A 23367-nucleotide genomic window follows, 5' to 3' on the forward strand; every position below is an offset into this window, starting at 1 on the left:
CTAACAAGTCTAAATACTTTACAGGAATCCAGAAAAAGAATGACAAAGGTAGATAGAACTTTGATAGAGATTTTAAATGTAAACACCAACATATAGATTGGTTTCTATTTTTTAGTCTTTTGGGCATATGCTAGGTTCCTCATGTGCTGAGTTAAAATAGAATTGAAGACAAAAGTAAAGGAATTCAGTGATTGCAACCACTCTTGTAGTTTTTCTTTATGTTGCATGAAAAATGAACATATGCCTTATACTCATTGTTTTATTAATTTTTTTAAGTGAAGCTACAACTGGTATTTTCTTATGCTTCTTTTTCTGTTTGTTTTGAGGGCAGTTGCATTTTCTTTCTTATTTTACCATAATCTTTTTATTCTGTGGCTTCCCTTGTGGCTCAGCTGGTAAAGAAGCCACCTGCAATGTAGGAGACCTGGGTTCAATCCTTGGGTTCAGAAGATCCCTGGAGAAGTTTCAGAAAGTTTACCCACTCCAGTATTCTGGCCTAGACAATTCCATGGACTTTATAGTCCATGGGGTTGCAAAGAATTGGACACAACTGAGCTGTTTTCACTTTGCCTTTCAACGTTCTAGAGCCCTAGAGACTGAACCTGATAATGTCAAAAATGAGAGGATAAATACTTGAATATATACAAAAACAAGTATAAACTAATTTAGCACAGCCTGCTTTCTGTATTTTGCTTTCTGTCTGCATGTGGTTTCCCTTTCAGATGGATATAATACTGGAGATTTTTTGTTTTTTGGCTTCCCTTTGGCTGTGTACTGTTTTTCTGTGTCAATAATCATTCTCATTTGGTGTGATCTCAAAGAAAGCAGACTATTCTTAGCATAATTTGAAATAGGTGAAATTGTACTACTTAGACAGTATCCCTGTACTAAGTTTTATTTTAACTTTTGTAACTTGCCATTCAGTTCAGTTCAGCCGCTCAGTCGTGTCCGGCTCTGTGACCCCATGAACCGCAGCACTCCAGGCCTCCCTGTCCATCACCAACTCCCGGAGTTTATCCAAACTCATGTCCATTGAGTTGGTGATGCCATCCAACCATCTCATCCTCTGTTGTCCCCTTCTCCTCCTGCCTTCAATCTTTCCCAGCATCAGGGTCTTTTCAGTGAGTCAACCCTTCGCATCAGGTGGCCAAAGTACTGGAGGTTCGGATTCAGCATCAGTTCTTCCATTGAACACCCAGGACTGATCTCCCTTAGGATGGACTGGTTGTATCTCCTTGCAGTCCAAGGGACTCTCAAGAGTCTTCTCCAACACCACAGTTCAAAAGCATCAATTCTTCGGCGCTCAGCTTTCTTCACAGCCCAACTGTCACATCCATACATGACTACTGGAAAACTTGTCATTATCATAATCCAAAATGTTAAAGCAGAGCTAGCTACTAAATCACATTGTTGATCTTATATTGAGGAGAATAATGTACTGTTAAGTTACCCAATTTTTTGTCATTATTGTTTTTTAATTAAACATTTTTAACAGTTTTATTGAAATAGAATTCACCTACCACATAATTTACTCATTCAAAATGTACTATTTAATGACTTTTAGTATATTCATAGAGTTGTACAGTCATGACCACAACCAATCATGGGACGCTTACCACCCCAAATGATACCCTATGCCCATTAGTAGTCTATTTCTCTTCTGTGCCTGGAAACTAGTAATCTACTTGCTGTCTCTATGGGTTTGCCTATTCTGTACGTTCTACGTACATGGAATCATTATATTTGGTCTTTTATGACTGGCATATTTTACTTTTTTTAGCATATGTTTTTAAGGTGCTTTCATGTTGGGCATATGTCATTACTTCATTTTTAATTGCTGAATAATATTCCATTGTATGGATAATAATAACACATTTTGTTTACCCATTCATCATTTGGCAGGATGTTTGAGTTGTGGGTTATTTTTCAGTTTTTTTAACTATTACCAGTAATACTGCTAAGAACATTTATGTACACATAAGTTTTTATTTTTCTTGGTTATATAGTGAGACTGGAATTCCTGGGTCATAACAGTCTTCAACAGTTGTCTTCAACTGTTGTTGAAGTCATCAACAGAAGTCTTCAACAGTTGAAGAATTTCCTTGTTTAGCTCTAGACTCATCTCACAGAAGATAACTTGCTTAAAATTCAAGGAGACACAAAATGTAGCAATAACTTATGAACTCTGCTAGATTTGTTAAGTTAGATAGGAACTTGTTCCCAACGAAGTAAGTTACTACCGCAAACAGATTAGGAATTATGCTTTCAAATAAATGTTTCCAGTGCCCCTGTTTGGCATTTGTGCTGTACTGTAAATGACAATATAATCAGCTGAGACTTTGAAATTCTCTTTGTTGGAAGCATTAGAAGAGGTAGGATTTTGGATGAACTTAAATTTTAAGTAATTTTTTAATTATACAAAATACATTCTTATTGTCAGGAAATATAGAAAGCATGGACAATACAACATAAATGCCCTGTAATCTTTTTATCCTATATGTATTACTTGTTTGTGTGTTCTTCTTCTGCATGTGTATGTGGAGAAGAAAATGGTAGCCCACTCCAGTATTCTTACCTGGAGGATCCCCATGGACGGAGGAGACTAAGTGGGCTGCAGTTCATGGGGTCGCAAAGAGTTGGGACATGACTGATTGACTGAGCATGTACATATATATATATACATAAATAAGAAAGTAAAATACTTTTTAAAAGGAAAATTGGGTCCACACTAGATACGCTTTTACCAAGGTGATTTTTAATAGTAATACTATTTGATTGCTTAGTTATGTGCCAAAACATTTCATGTGTTTTAATTCATTCAAGTACTATGATTTGCTGAGATATTGGTGCTGTTTAGAGATGGGAGAATTGAGGCACAGTGAAATTCAGTTACTTGCCCAGGATCAAATAGCTAGCAAATGGCATAGTTAGGAAATTTGAATGTGCTCTTACACCACTATTCTCTGTCTTTCTGTATCTGAATCTTTGTGTAATTATAGTAGCTTCTGAGAAGTGTATTACTGGTTTGATGTATAAAGACTTAATTGCATTCCTCCACTTTCTACCTCCCACCCCCAAAAAGAATTGTAACAGTGGCTTATATAAAGAAAATAGGTGTATGTTCATGGGAAGTAACTGCATCACAGAAAGTGGTATCAGGTACTTAACATAATTCTGTTGCTTTTATATTTTTCAGATAAACCACACAATCCTATGGTAAATGCTGGAGCAATTGTTGTGACTTCATTAATAAAGGTAAACTGTTGATGTTTTAATCTAGTAATATTTTTAAATACTAAGGCATAAATATGAACCTTATGTAGAATTGTGAAAAGTTTTCTTTTGGTGTTAAGTTAATCTTATGGTATAAGGTTAGAATTTTTATTTATTTCAAAATAAATGATGTAGTTTCAAGGGCAAAATTAAAAACAGATGACTCATTATAAATTCTAACACTTACTCTTGACCTAAAGATCTGGCAGAAATTCAAAAAGAAGTTTCTGTTGAACAGTAGTCACAGTTTTTCTTCTTAAAGTTTTAATATTTTTTTCTTTCTCTTTTTGGCTCTTCTAGAATGAACAGATGTAAACAGAATTAACAGCATGTTACTGTTTGTTGTTTGTCATCAGCATATGTAGGGACAAATGTTCTGGTACTTTGTGTTAAAGACAAAGTACATTTACCCTTGAATATTCTCAAGTCCTTGACTTTCATGAACTGTAATCACAGTTTTCATTTGAACTTGTTTCATTTGTTTTACTTGAATCGTAAACAAGACTTATTCCAATTATTAAGTTATTTTATTTTTCCTACTCTTTGGTTTGTTTACACTGTATGTTTTCTTGTTAAGTGTCTAGTTTGCCTTAATAATTGGAAATACTAATGTTGTATTGAAATAAGTATTTGAAAATGGTTCTATTTTGTGACACTGCTTAGGTTTTTAATTTCTAAGTTTCATTTATATTCAATTATGTTTCATTTGTGTTTGCAACATTTATATACTTTCCTCAGTAAATCTGTTCATATCTATTCCATGGTTGAAGATAACATAGCTGTATGGCTTTGTAGATGCATTTCTGAGGATGAGATACCTTGGTTACTCAAGGAATGTTTGAATATAAGTTATACCCTTGGCCAATTAATAAAATCTCATCTAGTTTGTATGCTATAAATTCTCTTAACTCTCATGAATTTATTGTTGTTAATTATGAGGAAAAGCCTTTAAAATAGAAGAGTAGTATCTTAAGAATGTATATGTTGTTATTTTGGAGCAAATACTTCATAAGTACTGGCCACTTAATCCTTGTAACTCCAGTGACGTAGATATTCTAGCCAAGTATTTTTTAATGTAAGTAATTTTAGGCTATGAAAATTTTCAGTTTGCCCGTTATAACCTCTAGTTATTTGTTGCTGTTTAATATAAGAGAAGAGTTGTCAGTTTGAGATGAAAGAAACTACTTGTTTATTATAAAAAGTTATGAGTATATGATAGGCATAGTCATGCCTTCAAGTAGCTTACAGTACAATGTGAGAGGTATATACCAGTAAATGGACCCTTACAATGAAATACTACAGTGAGAGAAAAGTTTCATTAATAATTGTTCAGATTTGAACATGTAACTTAAATTAGAAGTAAGGAAAAGTATGATAATAAAAGGTATGCATTAGTGCTTGATGAGAAAACCACTAGAATGGTTCTAACCCTTTTTTGGGTCTTCCAGAAAAAATGTTCACATACCATGATTTTATATGAACTGTAGGGAGTTCACAGACCCTTTGAAGCTGACCCATGGATCTCAGTTTAAGAACTTTTACACTGGAGAGAGATTAACATAGCACACCAATAGTATTTTCAAGAAAGGACATATGTAAATGATTAATAGCAGTCTTGCTTAACTGCATGCAGTTAAACATCTTTTGTTTAATGATTCATGGGCTTAATATACTACACTGAAATGCTGCATGTGAGAAATGCATGTCTGGTCATACCACATCATTACTTTATAAGTTTCACCCACCATGTTCAATCACACACCATAAATTATATATTGAGCCACATTAATATAAGTACTGAGAAACAGTTCAGAAAACACACATACACAGCATAAGTGTGGTTGTATCTAACTGTGCATTTAACTGAGTCATCTTGTCTTTACAAATTTGTCAGAAATTATAAATTTAGAAAAATTTACTGACAAAGTTGGAAATGAAGCTTTGGGGTATGGTTCATATTTAAGGTCACTTTCTTTGAATTTTTCTGTTTTATTTTTAGATGGTGTTTCACAAGTTTTATGTTTTTGTTTTTTTTTGTTTTTTTGTTTTTTTTTAAATGAAGTTCATCTAAATCTTGGAGGGGTAAGCTTGACATACCTCTGTGTAAAATTGTCCCAGAATATAATACTTATCTTGGACTCTTTTTAAAAAAAGAAGTCAAAACTTTTATAAACACCTGTCTGTGATCTCTGCAGATTATATGATCACATAATATTTATAAATTGGTAGTTGAAGCTGAAGTAATAAAACCATAGCTGAAGGGGTTTTCAAGCTCAGCCCTCTTACTCTATAAATAGGTAAAATGAGGAAATAGACTTGATAGGTTCTAACAGCAGTGGACGTGGCTTAAGCTAAATCTCCGGATTTTCTGTTTGCTGTTCATTCAAATTCACACTGCCATTTTTAATGTAACTGTTTGCTGTTTTCTTGATGACATCTTCGTCTTTACCTAGCATAGTTAGATTGTCTAAAAAGTTGAGAAATATTATTTTCCTTATTTCACTTATACAGAAGATACCAGTTTATTGAATTAGAAGTCAGTCTCATTTTTAGTGAGTGTGTATAGTCATTCTTTGGACATTAGTCAGTGCTTGTTATCTGTAAGGAACTAGGCCTCTTATCAAGGAGCTTACACTTTGAGTACCTGAAGTGTGGCTCTTATACCTTGGCTACTCAATGTGAATTCTGTTTTTTAACTGATGACCTTAAGGTTATTTTTTTCTTTCAAAATTCAAGACTTTATTATGGTGCTATTAAAATATTTTCTTCATGTTATCCCCCTCCCCCCAAACACATAAATTAGTAGAGTCTTTAGTAAGACTCTTTATTTCATAATTTTGTAGTATTGATATTTTTTCCTTGTAGGATTGGTGGTGATCCTCAGGAAATGGGGGAAGAGGCAGAGCAGATGTTCAAAAGGATTAGCAGATTGTGGAAAAAAGGAGGATTTGGACAGAAGGAACCTGTTGCATAAATTCTTAACTACTAAACTTGTAGGAAAACTCCAATATTTAAAATTTTAAACAAAGCTATATAGGTAAATACCTTCATAAAAGAAAATGTCATTTTTGTACTTAAAATGCACATAATTTAAAAAACCATGAAGGTGCTAACCTCTTTCTCTCTGTGGTAGCTGCTAAACTTAAAGGAATATTTTTTGATGCAGTTTGTTATATTTGATGATGATGATAATGTGGTTGTTTGACTTAAAGGAAACAGTAAAAATAAATTTGAAAGCACAGTTGTTCTGGATGAAACAGGAGTATCCTTACATTATTTTTTAATCTCAGTTTCAGTTTAAAGGTTACGATCTTGTGATAATTTGAAGGCTGGGTGGGAAAATTAGGGCAACGTATTAAAATTATCACACTTCTGCTTTTTTATTTTAAAGGTAAAGAGTAACTTGCATTGTCTTATATGTTTGTACCTCAGTACTGCTGGTAATTTCTGGTTTTTGTCATCTGAATAACTTGATTTCTCTTTTTTTTTTTTTAGTCCAAAGTATTTTTGAGTTTAAAATTTTGGAGGTTTTTTCCTGTCTTTTTTTTTTTTTTTTTAATTAATCATGCTCCATAAAAAATCAAGGCAAATTTAGTTAGTATGTATGGAGTGTTCAGTTTGGTCATGTTGACCATCACTTATTACACAGGAGGCAGTTTGTGACTCTGGGGTGCAGTGGATGATGCCTTGAACTTGGTAACGATAAGAAAGGATTGTAATTGACTTATATTTACTTCATGTCTATATCAGTAGATATGCTTGGGGTTGGTAATTGGTATCAATAGAATTCACTTTTCTGTTACTTTATTTTTAGGGTTAATTATGGAAGGACTAGATTTAGAACAGTATTTTTTACGTGTAATAATCTATATTAATCCTCCACCTATTATTTAGCTTTAAAGCATTTTCTTTGGCTAGATTAAGCTAAGTGTTTTATAAAATCATTTTTAGTTACCTCTTTTTGCCTTTTTCTTCTATGTCTTTTTTCCTTTTGGATTTAATTTTCAATTGGCTTGTTATACCTCTATACTTTATGAATGAATCAAGTGATTTACAAAATTGTGATTAATGTGTTGACTTTAAATGAGTAATATTAAATTTATTGGCACATGTCCCTATTTTTAGTGATATTTCACCTGTGCTGTGATATATAGTACATGATTCAGTACATGAGTATATTGCAAAAACAGGTTGTAAAACTACTCCAATATATTTATATTAGTTCTTTTAATAGCCAATGTTAAAACTCTTTATCAAATTTTAATGGCCAGTGTTAAAATGTCTTTATTAAATTTTTATTCATAAAAGTTTTCCTCAATGGAATGTAAATTCTTTAACTTGATAGGTACATTTATCAAAAAATTTTCTGATCTCAGGGTCTGATTACTAACCTTTTCAAACATAAACCACATGGCTTGCTTTTTAAAAGTCTTGTGGTAAATGGGTTAGATGTTTTGGTAAATGTATTTTGTCCAACGTATCTTTTTTATGTTTTCCTACTGTATATAATATAAAGATATATATCTAGTAATGCTTGTACAGTGACTTAACACTGAAATAAACATATCCCTAGGCATGGGAATATTTTTCCAATATGTAGAGGGCATTGATATTAAAACTATCAGTTTCCAAGTCTGTTTCCTTTTGTGCCTTTTCTTAAAATTAATCTCTTTGGTCCAGTTTTCCCCATATTTTCCAAAAGAAAGGCATACTTCTCATGTCCCAAATTTTACTGTGGTGTACTGCTTCAGATTGTAAAAACTTCTTGGGCACCATCAGAAGAGAACATTTTAAAAGACTGTAGTTATGGTATTGCTGATGTGAATTACTGTAATCACTATAATGACTGGGAACAAATCTTATATACCAGGTTGTTTCCAGTGTTTGGTTTCAGCAGAAGGGAAGAGGATCTGATCAAGTTGTTAGTTAATAAGAACATTAAGTGTAGTTTTTGAAGATATATTTTACTGTGTGACCTTTGTGTGTAATGAGATAAATGTGCAAAGGATTGAGTGATATTGTTACAACAAAACCTTTCTGATTTCCATCTACTCATCTGTTGTCAGCAAGATTTCTCAACTTTTACATCTGTAAAAATTCAAAATAAGAGAATTAAACTTTTTATTCTAACAATTAAAATATCCACTGTTATATGAACTAATTAAAAATCAGTTACTATTTAAAAAATATTCTAAAGGAACAGTTTTGTAATTATTGTGGGGAATTATTAACAAATAAACAGTTTTCCTTTAACTTTATATGAAAAATTTCAAATGTAACACAAAATAAACAATAGTATAACCAGCTGCCATCCACCCATTCCTGGCTTAAATTTTCATAATATTTGTTCCTTCACTGTACCCCACTACTGGAGAAATGATTTTTTTTTTTTAAGAGTTTGTTTTGCTTTGGCGGGATGGTACAGGGGTAGGATTTACTTTAGGTTATTTGGTATGTGTATGTGTGTTTTTTTCTAACAACTGTGCAAATAAACTTTATACTGTAAATTTTTCAAAATTAGAATGACATAATGATTACTAGATTCCATATATCCCTGGGGTATATGAAACCTTTATAAGAGATGACAGGGGCAAACACATCTTATCAACTTAAATGCTATTTCTAGGTAAATAATAAAAAGAAACATTAATCAAGTACTTTTATGATTAAATGGGGAAGTTTTGAGTAGAGATTTCTTGAGTCAACACAATCATTTAAATATTTTGCCTATTTACATAATCTGCCAGAACATTTCAGATAGTTTACCCAAAATGTTATATGATGGTAGACATTGACAAATATCAGTTGCTTCTTAAAAATACCAGTTGTTTCTGAAAAATAGCATAGAAGTAAAACCTAATTGTACATTAGTTTAGTAAGCTGCAAAGTAGATCAACAACATGAGTATAGTCAAGAGTTGAGACAGTTTTTGTTTGTTTTTTTTTAAAAATTAAACATGACAGCTAAACAAAGAAAGTACAGTTTAGGTCAGAGAATGAAAGTTCAATATAATTTGTTTATTTTACATTGATTAATTGTATAACCAGTAATTATCCATGTGACATCCCAATGCAAATGATGACAATTTTTTCCAAAAGAGTTGTTTTTTGTGCTTTTTCAAAGGTTGAAAAGGTTTTTGTGGTTTAAATGTTGTTACATATTTTACAGCATTAGGATCTATGGAATATTTTGACAACTGCAACAGTTCAATGAAGTTGGTAATTTCTTCTTTTAATTATTTTTCATTGAACAGCTTTGGAGTTACATTTCTACATTTTGATTTCTGGTGTATTATAAAGAAAGAAAACTTATAATATGTCAAAGGACACTTTAGAGGAAATACATAGATAGTGATTACAGTATGGCTGTAACTATATTATCCTTAACTTGTTTAATTTGTTAATTCCTGATTTTGAAGAAATAGTGTGGTGGTCTTTCCAGCTACTGATTTGTATATGTGATTGCACACTCTTTCTCAAATAAGTTGATTTGTTAAGTTTTCAGATTATCAGCCACATCCTAATCCACTTGAATAGTGGAGAATGAACCTGGCTTTATTCAATTAAATAATACTCTGGTACTTCCCCCCATCCCCTTGTAATAAAACTTTAAATTGTATTGTTTTGGGTTTTTTGATGGCAAAGTTAAAATTTTCCAGTTTTCAAATTTTAGTTGTCAAATTACTTCATTTTAAACTTGTTTTAAAAATTAGAGATGTATTGTTTCTTTTGGGTGCATATCACCAATTAATACGTTTGATTTCAGATCTACAACTTACTGCTTTGTAAACTTCGCCGAGGTAAAATGAAACCATTTGGCTACTTGAACTGATCTACATTACATAGATTTTTCCTATTGACATTTTCAGTAGCAGCTAACTTGTCAAAAATAGAAGTGATGAAACAATACATCCTCCATTCTCTGAATTGGCATAATGCTAAATACAAATGTAGCTAATTTTTTTAGACTATGAAATAGATTTTTTTTAGTTCAAGTATTGCTATAACAAGTGAGATATTAAAGGTAGAATCTCTCTACATTAGTAAAGTGTATCCAGAATGTATACCTATATTAGCATTGTAAAAGATTAGTTTTGCAACATAACTTATTTTCTAACTCTAATACTGGCTTAAGGTTTAAGAAATACAAGTATTTCTACTTATATTTTAAAAATATAAGTAGGTTGTTCTTAATTGAAAACCATAATATATATATGCTTAATTCTTTGCTAAGGGTGAAACTTTATTTTAAGTTTTTTTTAATGTGAAATCAAATAATAACATACATTCTAGCAGATTATGGTGTTATGAAAGATAAGGGGATTTGAGGAATTTGTATTTAAAATTCTGTAACTTTGGGTTGGGAAGTTATACTTAAAATAAAGCATTCCCTTTGTAATTCAGATCCATTCTCAACATGCAGGTATTAATGTAGGGACATGTAAAAAAAGATTATATAAATATTAAATTACCTTATGAGTATATCCTAGATTTAAAAGTACTAATGCACAGTATATTAATTATAAAGATAGCAATTTGGAATTTTAATATAATATTCACTTAAAGCTTAACTGTGATGGAGTCTATATTAACATTTATGTCTCATTTCTTTGCAGCAAGGAGTGAATAATGCTGAAAAATTTGACTATGTAAGTATAATATAGAACTCAGTTTTCATGCTACATTCTCTGTTTTGTTTTTGGATTACTAATAGTTTCTCATTTTGGTTTCTAGGTAATGCAGTTTTTAAATAAGATGGCTGGTAATGAATATGTTGGATTCAGTAATGCAACGTGAGTCTGATTTTTTATTTAGGCTTTTGTGATAGGTTAGATCTCTTGAAATTTTAAAAATCTAAGCCACAGAATTTATTTTAAATACTCTTTTCTGACTTAATGTATATAATACTTCAGTGTGTTCCCTGGTAGCTCAGATGGTAAAGAATCCTCAAGAGATGCAGGTTCAATCCCTGGGTTGGGAAAATCCCCTGGAAGAGGGCATGGCAACCCATTATTCTTGGCCTGGAGAGTCCCATGGACAGAGGAGCCTGGCGGGCTACAGTCCATAGGGTTGCAAAGAGTCGGACAGGGCTGAAGGAGCTTAGTACGCGCGCACACACACACACACATCAGTGAAAAAAATACTTACTTAGAATTTGGTCATTAGAGAGAAATGTGTGATTTCTAAATCACCTGAGGGAGAACACTTAAAATACCTTTTACTACTTTTTATAAACTTCTTGTGAGAAAGCATATAATTAGAAGAGACCCTAAATTTATGTCAAGTGACTGGCACTTTCTCGATTTTTTCTTTGCCTATAATGCTTATCTTCCCTCTGGTAATCTCTTTGTGCCTGGCTAACTTGATTTTTGCCCCAACATTTTATTTTGAAATTTAGAAATCTATAGAAAAGTTGAAACAACAAATAATGAAAATCTGGACATCTTTCACTTATATTTTCTGATCAGTATTTTGTCTCATTTGCTTTTTTCTCCTGTTTCTCTCCTTAGATGGACAGTTTAAAACAAATGTGCATCTCTTCACACACACATGTACATGTATATAAATATACATATATGTGAGGTAGTTTTTTGTCTTTTTAAAATGGAACAGTCCTCCTAACCTAGACCCTTGCTTTTTAAAATTTTATTAAATGGCTTTTTTTTTTTTTGTCTTGTCAATGGAACATAAATTAACTTTTTCTATGAAGGAGGAATAGATAGTAAATATTTTGTATTTGTGGGCCATAGGTCTCTGTTGCAACTGCTCAGCTCTACTCTTTTAGTAGGAAAGCAAGCAATAAACACTGTGAGGATATGTTTCAAAAAACTTTATTTATAAAAGCATGGACCAGATCTGACCCATTGGCTTTCCCCATTTTGAATAGGATTGTTTCCTAGTGATTAGACAAGGCTTAAACATTTTTGGCATGAAAACTAAACTTAGATGTTGCTTTGTATTTCATGTTGTCTGCCTTACCAACTTTTATTCATCAGCTAAGTGTCTTTTCCAGGAAGTTTTTTTATTAATCTCATCTCACCTTTCTTCTGTGCTCTCATATTACCGTATTTTATTGAACTTATTCTACAATTCTGTCTCTTTTTGCCTCATCATTGCCATTAGACTTTGACCTCCTTAATTCCTAGATAGAGTGTCTTCCAAATCATTTCTGTATTCCTGTTATCTAGTGGATAGTAAGTACCTGATACAGTGTTTGATGAACAGAACTATGTGTTAGGCACTGTGATCATTCCTGAATATAGTTAGTTGCCAAGTATGGCAAGTTGACAGGTTAATTTCCAAGAACTTTGTCATATCCAGCATTGTTTTTCTGACCATGGAAATATTCAGATATGCAGTTAGAAGGAGCTGTCCACCCCTGATCAGTAAAAAGAATGTCACATACAGTTGCTCTTTAAGCAGCAGCCTTCTGAACTCTTTGAGGTTGAGCTCTCAAATGTACCATAGATAAATGAGGTACTTCCCAAACTGCTCTTTTCTCTAGGGATCCCCATGTCAGTTGATATTGTCATCCTTTCTGTAGACTGTGCTAGAAATCTAGGATTTGTGCCGGACTTTACCCTGTTTTTCCTCTTCCCATTAGGTTGGAAGATTGCCCAAGTGCTCTTATATTTGATCGTACCTCTCCTTCCATTCCTATCATCACTGCCTAGTTAAGACCTCTTGTAGCTCTCATTAACACTAGTCTCCTAATAAATCATTCATCTTTTCTTTTTTTCCTTTCCCAAACTGATGGCAGAATTATCCTTCTAAAATGTAGACCTGATAAGGTAACTTGAAAGCGTTCAATCTTTCATTTTGTAGGCAATCAGGAGCCATTGCACTTTTTTAGCATTTATCAGTGTTGATATTAAAAGATGCTTACCCCTTGGAAGGAAACTTATGACCAACCTAGACAGCATATTCAAAAGCAGAGACATTACTTTGCCAACAAAGGTCCGTCTAGTCAAGGCTATGGTTTTTCCAGTGGTCATGTATGGATGTGAGAGTTGGACTATAAAGAAAGCTGAGCGCTGAAGAATTGATGCTTTTGAACTGTGGTGTCGGAGAAGACTTGAGAGTCCCTTGGACTGCAAGGAAATCCAACCAGTCCATCCTAAAGGAGATCAGTCCTGGGTGTTCATTAGAAGGACTAATGCTAAAGCTGAACCTCCAATACTTTGGCCACCTCATGCAAAGAGTTGACTCATTGGAAAAGACTCTGATGCTGGGAGGGATTGGGGGCAGGGGGAGAAGGGGATGACAGAGGATGAGATGGTTGGATGGCATCACTGACTCAATGGACATGGGTTTGGGTGGACTCTAGGAGTTGGTGATGGACAGGGAGGCCTGGCGTGCTATTGTTCATGGGTTTGCAAAGAGTCAGACACGACTGAGCAACTGAACTGAACTGAATCTTGATAATTTGGTTTTAGTCTCCTTTGTTGGTTTGGTATTTTCCCACTCTTTTCTGTGAAACTGTTTCCCAGACACATCAGAATATTTGCATCCTTCAGTGAAGTCCTGTCTTTTATAACTTTGTTCATACTGTATTATTTGCCACTGCCCAGACTCCCCAGAAATTTGTTAATCCAGCAAATGCTGTTAGGCCCATTTCATGTGTCTCAGTTAAATTTCCATAGATTCCCTCAGTTGAAATTGACTACTGTTCTTTTAGGGAAGCCAGAAGATACTAAGGGTAAATTTTAATAATTGAATATTTGGTAATTTAAAAATTAGCTTCTTAAGTCACAAAATATGAAGACTAGAAAGGGCCTAGTTCATTTCAGTTCGTTAACAGCTGGGAAAATTAATGCAGAAAGAATTATTACTTAAATGACATGCCCAAGGCCACATAGCTAACCTGTTGACAGAACCGGGACTAGAACCCAGCAGCCTTGACTCTTTCTAAGGGTCAGTGTTCTTTATACTGCACTTTGCTATTCAGATTAATCTACAGAACAATCATGCTTTTACAGAGGGTATATAAATAGAGCAAATGTGTTTTTTTTTTTCTTCTAGGTTTCAGTCTGAAAGAGAAAGTGGAGATCGAAATTTTGCAATAGGATATTACTTAAAGGAAAAAAAGGTTTTTGAATTTTGCTTCTTTTTCAGATTATTCTTTCATTTAATAAAATATAGAGAGATATATACTAAAAACAATAGCTTTTAAATAACTACCTATAACTAACATGCAGAAGTTTTTGCAAAACACTCTTCAATTAATACTATCAAAGTATTAATATTGTTCAAGCAGGTTGTATTTGGTAGCATTCAAATATTTGCCTAGTTATATTAATGCAGATTTTGCATAAGGATTGGTCTATTTTTCAAAAGTATAACCCTTGACTGTTGTCGGTTATACTTGATTTTTAAATTTTAAGTGTCTGGTCCAGTAATTTGGTTCATGAATAATGAATCAATTTATTATTGTCAGTTAAACTAGTATCTTGAAATGTATATGTGATATTACTTTGATTTATCCTTCATTATTTCGTGTTTGCACTCTTTTATAGATTGTGTCCTATTTTGTTCTCAATTAGAATGAAATGTGTGTATATTTTAAATTTAATCTCCATGTATCTTCTTTGTGTGCATTTTTTTCCTGTGTGCCTGTGTTTTTAATTGCCCATTTATTTTTTCAGTGTTTCCCAGAAGGCACAGACATGGTTGGTATATTGGATTTCTATTTCCAGGTAACTTACTTTAACTGTATGAACTATGTATATAAATGGATATGTATATATCCACTATGTATATATGTATATAACTGTGTATATATGTATATAATGTGTCACATTTTTTAGAATAGAAATGTCTCTGAAATCTTGGCTCTAGGCCGAGAGAAAGTCATTTCCCATTAACTTTAGGGAAAAAGTCCTTGTTAAATGCAATCTTATGCCTGTAGTATCTTAAAATGTAACAGGGAAATGTTTTTTTCTATAAAAACATTATACCTAAGGAGTATGAAAACTAATGTACAGCTCCAGCAATTGCTTCTCTTTATTATAAACTAAGCACTGTTTTCTTAGTTTTAAATTTTTCTTCGAAAGAGTTACTTGTTTATTTATCAAAAAGTTCACATTCAGCATTTTAAAGTGGCATATTCGCAGTTTGTTTAGTTCATTTCTACAGTGTCACATAGTGGATTTTCTAATAAGTTAAAGTAGCTTTCCATGTTCATGGCGGAGAAGACCATTTACGTATCTTCCGTGGTATAGAATTGAAGTTAAGATAGTCTTCCTTAGAAGAAGGAATCCTTTTCCTCCTGTCATGTTTTCAGTTCATTCTTACAGATTTAATACCATTGGTGCTTCTATACTTGATCTTAGCCAAGAAGTGATCCATTGGTGCTTCTAATGAGTTTCTAGTATACTTAGTAGCTACATAGTAACTAATTATTGTTAATTTCTGTGTCACCTAACATTTGCCTGGCTTTACTTTTTAAGCTTCTTTAATTTTAACCTTTTAGTAATCTTAAAGAACAAGTAAGGAAAGTTGATAATGAAGTAGATCTTGATAGAAATCCAAGTCTCAGCTTGTCACCTGCCCAGTGTGAAGAACTATGACTTGGGAATCCAGACTGTCAACAGAAAATCAAAATCTAACCTGGCCACTTTTTAGCCGTGTGACTTGGTTTAAGCTGCTGAACCCTGGCTTCATTATCTGTGGCAAAAGCTTGATCTAATTTCCTGCATTACATGGATGAGTTCATAAGATGTATATGAAGCTTCTTTGCGGTTATAACATGTTATATTAAGTTCAGTGTCATATTTATCCAATGGCCCTTATTTTTTCCCTAGCCTGTATGGATTTCTTCCATATGTTAAAGTTTCTTTTCCTTTGGTACACATATTTGACTGTTACAGCTTAGGTACTAGTAATCTACTGTGAAATTTCATGCTTAAGGGCAGAAATCAGGAGACAGCCATGGAAAATTTAATTGCTCTTTTGAAGAAGGACTGCATCTAACTGAACATCTGTCAGGGTACCAGGAGAGTACTCTTAAATTGGGTTTTGTCAAATTGGAAGTATCACCTTATGACAAACAAAATTTCCATTAATACTAATTATAAATTAGGAATTGGTCATTTGAGTTCAAATATTTTTTCTTTTAGAAAACTTTTCATAATTAAATCACCTTTACTATAAGTCTTTGCTGTGTGGGTCTGCATTATAGGTAGATTTGGTAATTTTGGAGAAGTAGAGAAGGGGTTTTAATATAATGAGCCAAAAGTAAAAACCAGTCAAAAAGTGGCCCCTAATCAGTTCTCTGATTCATTGCAGTTAATTAGTTTCCCTTATTGCTATTTCCAAACCCTTTTGTGCCTCTGATAGATCTTGAATTATGAGTAAAGAATATATTGTAAGTTGAGAACTCAGTCTTTTCTTCTTCCTATCTTCTCTTTCTCTTCCACTTTCACCTCAGTTTTGGTTGCTGTTAATGAAATTAAAGCAGCATTTATTAATTCTTTTAGTTTTATGGGTAAATTTGGATTTGGTGTGGTAAACTATTTCCATTATTTTGATTGTATTAGAATGCAAAAATTTTACCCTACAGTGTGCTTGGACTTTGCTTTTTTAATTCATTATACCATATCCAGGAATCATAGTCACTATCAAATAGCTATTTGAATGTTAATAAACAGTGTAAAAGCAACAAATTTGGTTTAGGCACACAGAGCATTCAGGCTAGAACTTAGATTTTTTCCTGTAGTCCTTTGTGTGTTGCCGTATAAGGATACTGAGCTTTATTATAGGCAAGATGTCAGACATTTTTTTCCTTAAAGGAGCAATTTTTCATGTAGATGCTAAGTATCATAATACCTATGTATGTTGCTTTATTTTAAAAATAGCTCATCCCTCTTTTTTCCCTGTTGAGTTAAAAATAATTATGTTTATATATCCTACAGAAAGCATTAATATTTAAGCAAGCTTGAATATCACACATGAGGCAATTTACAGTTCTTAGTGCTAAAGGTCTAGCTCTTCCTATCCTAGCTCTGCCATTGAAAGACTGAATTAACTGGTGAATTAGGAGAAACATTAAAGGGGTTGGGACATTGTTCAAATTTAAATCTTTGTGTAATGACATCAGATTATCCCTTTGGAAAAAAGATTTCAGATCTCTATGAAATACTAGATAAAATCGATCGTCTTAGAGGTCAACTGTACTAAAATAATGTGAGTCTAAATTTTTAGAATTTAATTTTTTCTTCCTTTTAGCTGTGCTCCATTGAAGTAACTTGTGAGTCAGCTAGTGTGATGGCAGCAACACTGGCTAATGGTGGCTTCTGCCCAATCACTGGTGAAAGAGTACTGAGTCCTGAAGCAGTTCGGAATACACTCAGTTTGATGCATTCCTGTGGCATGTATGATTTCTCAGGGCAGTTTGCTTTCCATGTAAGTAATTGTTTGATCTTAATTTCTCTGAGAGGAAACTAGTCTGGACTAGCTTCTTTTTAAGATGCAGTTTGAACTTTGCCTCTAGAGCTGTCCATTAATTTTTGAGAGAGAGGCTTGTTCTCAAGGTTAATTTGTTATGGAATTAGTAAGAAATAGAGTTAAGCAGCCTATGACATGTTCTTAAGAACTTGAAGTTTAATCTATAGGTCCTTTTCACTTTTATTTTAAGGCATTTCACTGTAGAAGCTTAGTACAGACTTTACATTTAGTTACTAGTATTTAATATTGTGTGATTAGGTACCTCAGGAATTCTTTAAGTTCAGAAGGAGTGCATGCATAACTGTGGTGTTCAGCATCTTTGTTTACAACCGTAGCTGTTTTAAAGGATTTAAAGTGTATTCAAGTTAAAACTTAGAAATATATTCCTTTGAGCTCTGTTGTGCATTTGCCACTTGTGAAATGTTAGCGACTTCTTTTATTTCATTCTATATCAAGTTGTAATGCCCTAAAATTTTATTTTGAAAATGTTAAACATAGAAAAATTGGTGCATTATCATATGATACCACTTTTGTATAGAATCTTAAAAAAGAAAAGATACAAATGAAATTGTATAGAGAATAGAGAAATAGCCACACAGACACAAGGACCTGTTTAACTGTATAGTACAGAGAACTATACTCAATATATAGGGAAAAAGAATCAGAAATATATACACACAGACACACACAGTAAGTCCCCTACATATGAACAAGTTCTGTTCCAAGAGCAAATTTGTGAGTGCAACAGAGATAGTGTAGGTACCCAAGTAACACATTTGGCTATATAGTACTGTACTATAATAGGTTTATAATATTTCTCATACAAATAATACATAAAAAACAGTAAAACAGGCAAAACTAATACAGTTATGTAAAGTTTAAAAATAAAATAAAATTTAAAAACAAAAAACAAAAAACAGTAAAACATTTTTACTCTTACAGCACAATACTTTAAAGTGTAGTAGTACAGTACAACAGCTGGCATACGGGGGCTGACGTAGAGTGAACAGGCAAGAAGAGTTACTGATTGGAGGAGGTGGGAAATGGTAGAGCTGAAGGATCACTGGCAATAGGAGATAGAGGGCAAACTATGGTTTCACTCAAGTTTGACGTTGGTGACACTGTTTCTGCCTCCTTGCTGGAATCAAATGCACATTCACATCTTGGAAAGCTTGCAACTTGAAGGTTTGTGTGTAGGGGCCTTACTATATGTATATCTTAAACAATTTGTTGTATACCTGAAACTAACACAACATTATAAATTAACTATTCTTTAATAAAAAATAAATGTACCTGGCATTCAACTTCAGTAATTATCAATACATGAGCAGTCTTATTTCATCTTTATTACACCTACTTCCCCTACCCTTTTATAGTTAAGTAATTCTAAATGATAAGGACTCTAAAAAGTCCACAGCAACATTATTACCTATAAAAACCGAAAAAGGATTTTAACCTTTAATATCATCAAAATATTTAGTCAATAATAGAAAAGAATATGGGAAAGAATATGTATATTTATAATTGAATCACTTCGCTGTACAGCAGAAAATAACAACATTGTAAATCAACTGTACTAAAAGTTTAGTCAATGTTCAGATTATCTGGATGATCTTAAAAATCATTATTCCATAGTTTATTTCACTTGAATGCAAATAAGGGCTATCCATACATTGTGATTGTTGTGTCTGTATTATTTTTTAAAAAAATCTATACTTTCCCCTTTAACCTACCTCTATTTTCTTATTTTTAAATAAAAAAAAACTGGATCATTTTTCATGTAGTTTGTCAGAGTATTGATTTTGCTTACTACAACTCTCCCATTGTTCCTGGTATTTGCTGTAAATTAGTAGGTTCTCTTCAGGTAATTATTTTGTTTTGCTACTTTTGTGCAAGATTACTTCTAGTAAGAGGTCCAAATTGTTAATAAACCATTAGTAAAACACTGTCCTGATGATAGTAATTTTGTCTTTTATCATAGTTGGTGTCAAATTTTACATAATTTAAACTTAAATGTTTTGAAGAGGATTAATTTGAATGAGTACCATCTTATCTCGATTCTTTAGAATTTCTCTGCCAGTATACCACAGAGAAACATCTTGGAAGAGATAATTTCTCATTGTTTTTGTAACTGTCTTTTCATTTACTATATTACAAACGTATTGGTAAATATTAGGTTGGTACAAATGTAATTGTGGTTTTGGACCCTGAATTTTAAATCATTATGATTAGGCTCAAACGCATCTTTATTAATCAAAGTAGGAACCATTACAATCAACACATTTTTTGCCAATGAAAAATAAATTTATTCCTGTAGTGTAAAAATCCATGCTTTGGGATTTGATGAACATTTGGAGAGCATTTTCTGCTTCCTGCTGGTTGTGTAAGTGTTTTCCCTGCAAAAAGTTAATGAGATGCTTGAAGAAGTGGTAGTCTTATTGGCGAGGATCAGGTGAATATGGCAGATGAGGCAAGATTTTGTAACCCATTTCGTTCAAATTTGAAGCCTTGGTTGTACAACATACCATCAGGCATTGTCATAGAGGAGAATTGGGCCCTTTCTGTTGACCAGTGCTGGCTGCAGGCGTTGCAGTTTTCAGTGCTTCTCATCCATTTACTGAGCATACGTCTCAGTTATATTGATTTCACCATGGTTCAGAAAGTTGTAGTGGATCAGACCTGCATGAGACCACCAAACAGTGACCATGACCTTTTTGTGGTGCAGGGTTGGCTTTGGGAAGTGTTTTGGAGCTTCTTCTCAGTCCAACCACTGAGCTGGTTGTCGCAAGTTGTTATATACAATCCACTTTTTGTTTCATGTCAAAATCCGATCAAGAAATGATTCACTGTTGTTGCATAGAATGAGAAGATGACACTTCAAAACAAAGATTTTTTTTATTTTTGATCAGTTCATGAGGCACCCACTTAAGAAACTTTTTTCACCTTTCCAATTTGCTTCAAATGCCGAATTCCATAGAATGGTCAATGTTGAGTTCTTGGGCAACTTCTCGTGTAGCTATGAGGATCAGCTTTGATGATTGCTCTCAATTCAGTTCAGTCACTTCAGTTGTGTCCAACTCTTTGTGACCCCATAGACTGCAGCATACCATGCCTTCCTGTCCATCATGAACTCCCAGAGTTTACCCAAACTTATGTCCATTGAGTTGGTAATGCCTTCCAACCATCTCATCCTCTGTCATCCCCTTCTGTTCCCGCCTTCAATCTTTCCCAGCATCAGGGTCTTTTCAAATGAGTCAGCTCTTTGTATCAGGTGGCTGAAGTATTGGAGTTTCAGCTCCAACATCAGTCCTTCCAGTGAACACTCAGGACTGATTTCCTTTAGGATGGACTAGTTAGATCCCCTTGCAGTCCATGGGACTCTCAAGAGTCTTCTCCAAAACACAGTTCAAAAGCATCAATTCTTCAACACTCAGCTTTCTTTGTAGTCCATCTGTCACATTCCATACATAACTACTGGAAAAACCATAGCCTTGACCGACAGACCTTTGTTGGCAAAGTAATGTCTCTGCTTTTTAGTATGCTGTCTAGGCTGCTCATAACTTTTCTTCCAAGGAGTAAGCATCTTTTAATTTCATGGCTGCAGTCACCACCTGCAGTGATTCCGGAGCCCAAAAAAAATAAATTTCCACTGTTTCCCCATCTATTTGCCATGAAGTGATGGGACCAGATGTCATGAACTTAGTTTTCTGAATGTTGAGCTTTAAGCCAACTTTTTCACTCTCCTCTTTCACTTTCATCAAGAGGCTCTTTAGTTCTTCACTTTCTGCCGTAAGGGTGGTGTCATCTTCATATCTGAGGTTATTGATATTTCTCCCAGCAATCTTGATTCCAGCTTATGCTTCATCCAACCCAGTGTTTCTCGTGATGTATTCTACATGTAAGTTAAATAAGTAGGGTGACAATATACAGCCTTGACGTACTCCTTTTCCTGTTTGGAATTGAGAGATAGATTTAAGGAACTAGATCTGATAGAGTGCCTGATGAACTATGGATGGAGGTTCTTGACATTGTATAGGAGACAGGGATCAAGACCATCCCCAAGAAAAAGAAATGCAAAAAAGCAAAATGGCTCTCTGAGGAGGCCTTATAAATAGCTGTGAAAAGAAAAGAAGCGAAAAGCAAAGGAGAAAAGGAAAGATACACGCATTTGAATGCAGAGTTCCAAAGAATAGCAAGGAGAGAGAGATAAGAAAGCCTTCCTCAGTGATCAGTACAAAGAAGTAGAGGAAAACAATAGAATGGGAAAGAGTAGAGATCTCTTAAGAAAATTAGAGATACCAAAGGAACATTTCATGCAAAGATGGGCTCAATAAAGGGCAGAAATGGTATGGACCTAACAGGAGCAGAAGATATTAAGAAGAGGTGACAAGAAAAGACAGAAGAACTGTACAAAAAAGATCTTCACGACCCAGATAATCATGATGGTGTGATCACTCACCTAGAGCCAGACATCCTGGAATGTGAAGTCAAGTGGGCCTTAGGAAGCATCACTTCCACAAAGCTAATAGAGGTGATGGAATTCTAGTCAAGCTATTTCAAATCCTAAAAGAAGATGCTATGAAAGTGCTGCTCTCAATATGCCAACAAATCTGGAAAACTCAGCAGTGGCCACAGGACTGGAAAAGGGCAGTTTTCATTCTAATCCCTAAGAAAGGCAATGCCAAAGAATGCTCAAACTACCGCACAGTTGCACTCATCTCACGCTTGTAAAGTAATGCTCAAAATTCTCCAAGCCAGGCTTCAATAGTATGTGAACTGTGAACTTCCAGATGTTCAAGCTGGTTTTAGAAAAGGCAGAGGAACCAGAGATCAAATTGCCAACATTGGCTGGATCATCGAAAAGGCAAGAAAGTTCCTAGAAAAACATCTACTTCTGCTTTATTGACTATGCCAAAGCCTTTGACTGTGTGGATCACAATAAACTGTGGAAAATTCTTCAAGAGATGGGAATACCAGACTACCTGACCTGCCTCTTGAGAAATCTGTATGCAGGTCAGGAACCACCAGTTAGAACTGGACATGGAACAACAGACTGGTTCCAAATAGGAAAAGGAGTACGTCAAGGCTGTATATTGTCACCCAGCTCTCAGTTGGTCATTGTCTATTTTTGATGGTCAGCTACTGTGCTCCTTATCCTCAAGGCTCTCATCTCCTTTGCAGAACTGCCTAAACCACCACTGTTAGCAGTTCCTGGGCCAAATGTGTTGTTAGTGTTGTGTGTTGTCTCCATTGATTTACAACCCATTTTGAACTCAGATAAGAAAATCACCGAAATTCGCTTTTTGTCTAACATGATTTCCCCTGTCTAAAATAAACAGCAAGTAATAAGTCATTGGGGCTTCCCCAGTGACTCAGTGGTAAAGAATTTGCCTGCCATACAAGAGCCACAGGAAATGTGTGTGTTCAATCCCTGGGTTGGGAAGATCCCTTGGAAGAGGTCATGGCAATCCACTCCAATATTCCTGCCTGGAGAATTCCATGTACAGAGGAGCCTGGTGGAACTTGCAGTCCCTAGGGTTGCAAAGAGTCTGACATGATTGAAATGACTTGGCACACATGCATGCTATAAGTCATTAACAAAAAGAAAAAAACATAAAGCAAGAAATGTGCATTAAAATAATGTACAGCA

The 23367-nt window shown here is 33.9% G+C and overlaps 1 protein-coding gene across 4 annotated transcripts in view; it reads left to right on the forward strand.

Annotated features, from left to right (window-relative positions):
* GLS (glutaminase) overlaps window positions 1–23367 on the forward strand; it is an 87905-nt gene that overhangs the window by 28357 nt on the left and 36181 nt on the right. For 3 of the 4 annotated variants that reach the window (XM_006046515.4, XM_025277734.3, XM_006046516.4), the window contains exons 7-12: window positions 3197–3255; window positions 10889–10921; window positions 11007–11065; window positions 14295–14361; window positions 14918–14968; window positions 17499–17675. In XM_006046515.4, the coding sequence (XP_006046577.1) occupies window positions 3197–3255; window positions 10889–10921; window positions 11007–11065; window positions 14295–14361; window positions 14918–14968; window positions 17499–17675 (446 nt within the window). Of the gene's footprint in view, window positions 1–3196; window positions 3256–6147; window positions 6311–9441; window positions 9492–10888; window positions 10922–11006; window positions 11066–14294; window positions 14362–14917; window positions 14969–17498; window positions 17676–23367 lie in introns of those variants that run through there. The other variant, XM_025277738.3, reaches the window with a different exon arrangement.

This window comes from Bubalus bubalis, chromosome 2, assembly GCF_019923935.1.
Source record: "Bubalus bubalis isolate 160015118507 breed Murrah chromosome 2, NDDB_SH_1, whole genome shotgun sequence".
Taxonomy (NCBI): domain Eukaryota; kingdom Metazoa; phylum Chordata; class Mammalia; order Artiodactyla; family Bovidae; genus Bubalus; species Bubalus bubalis.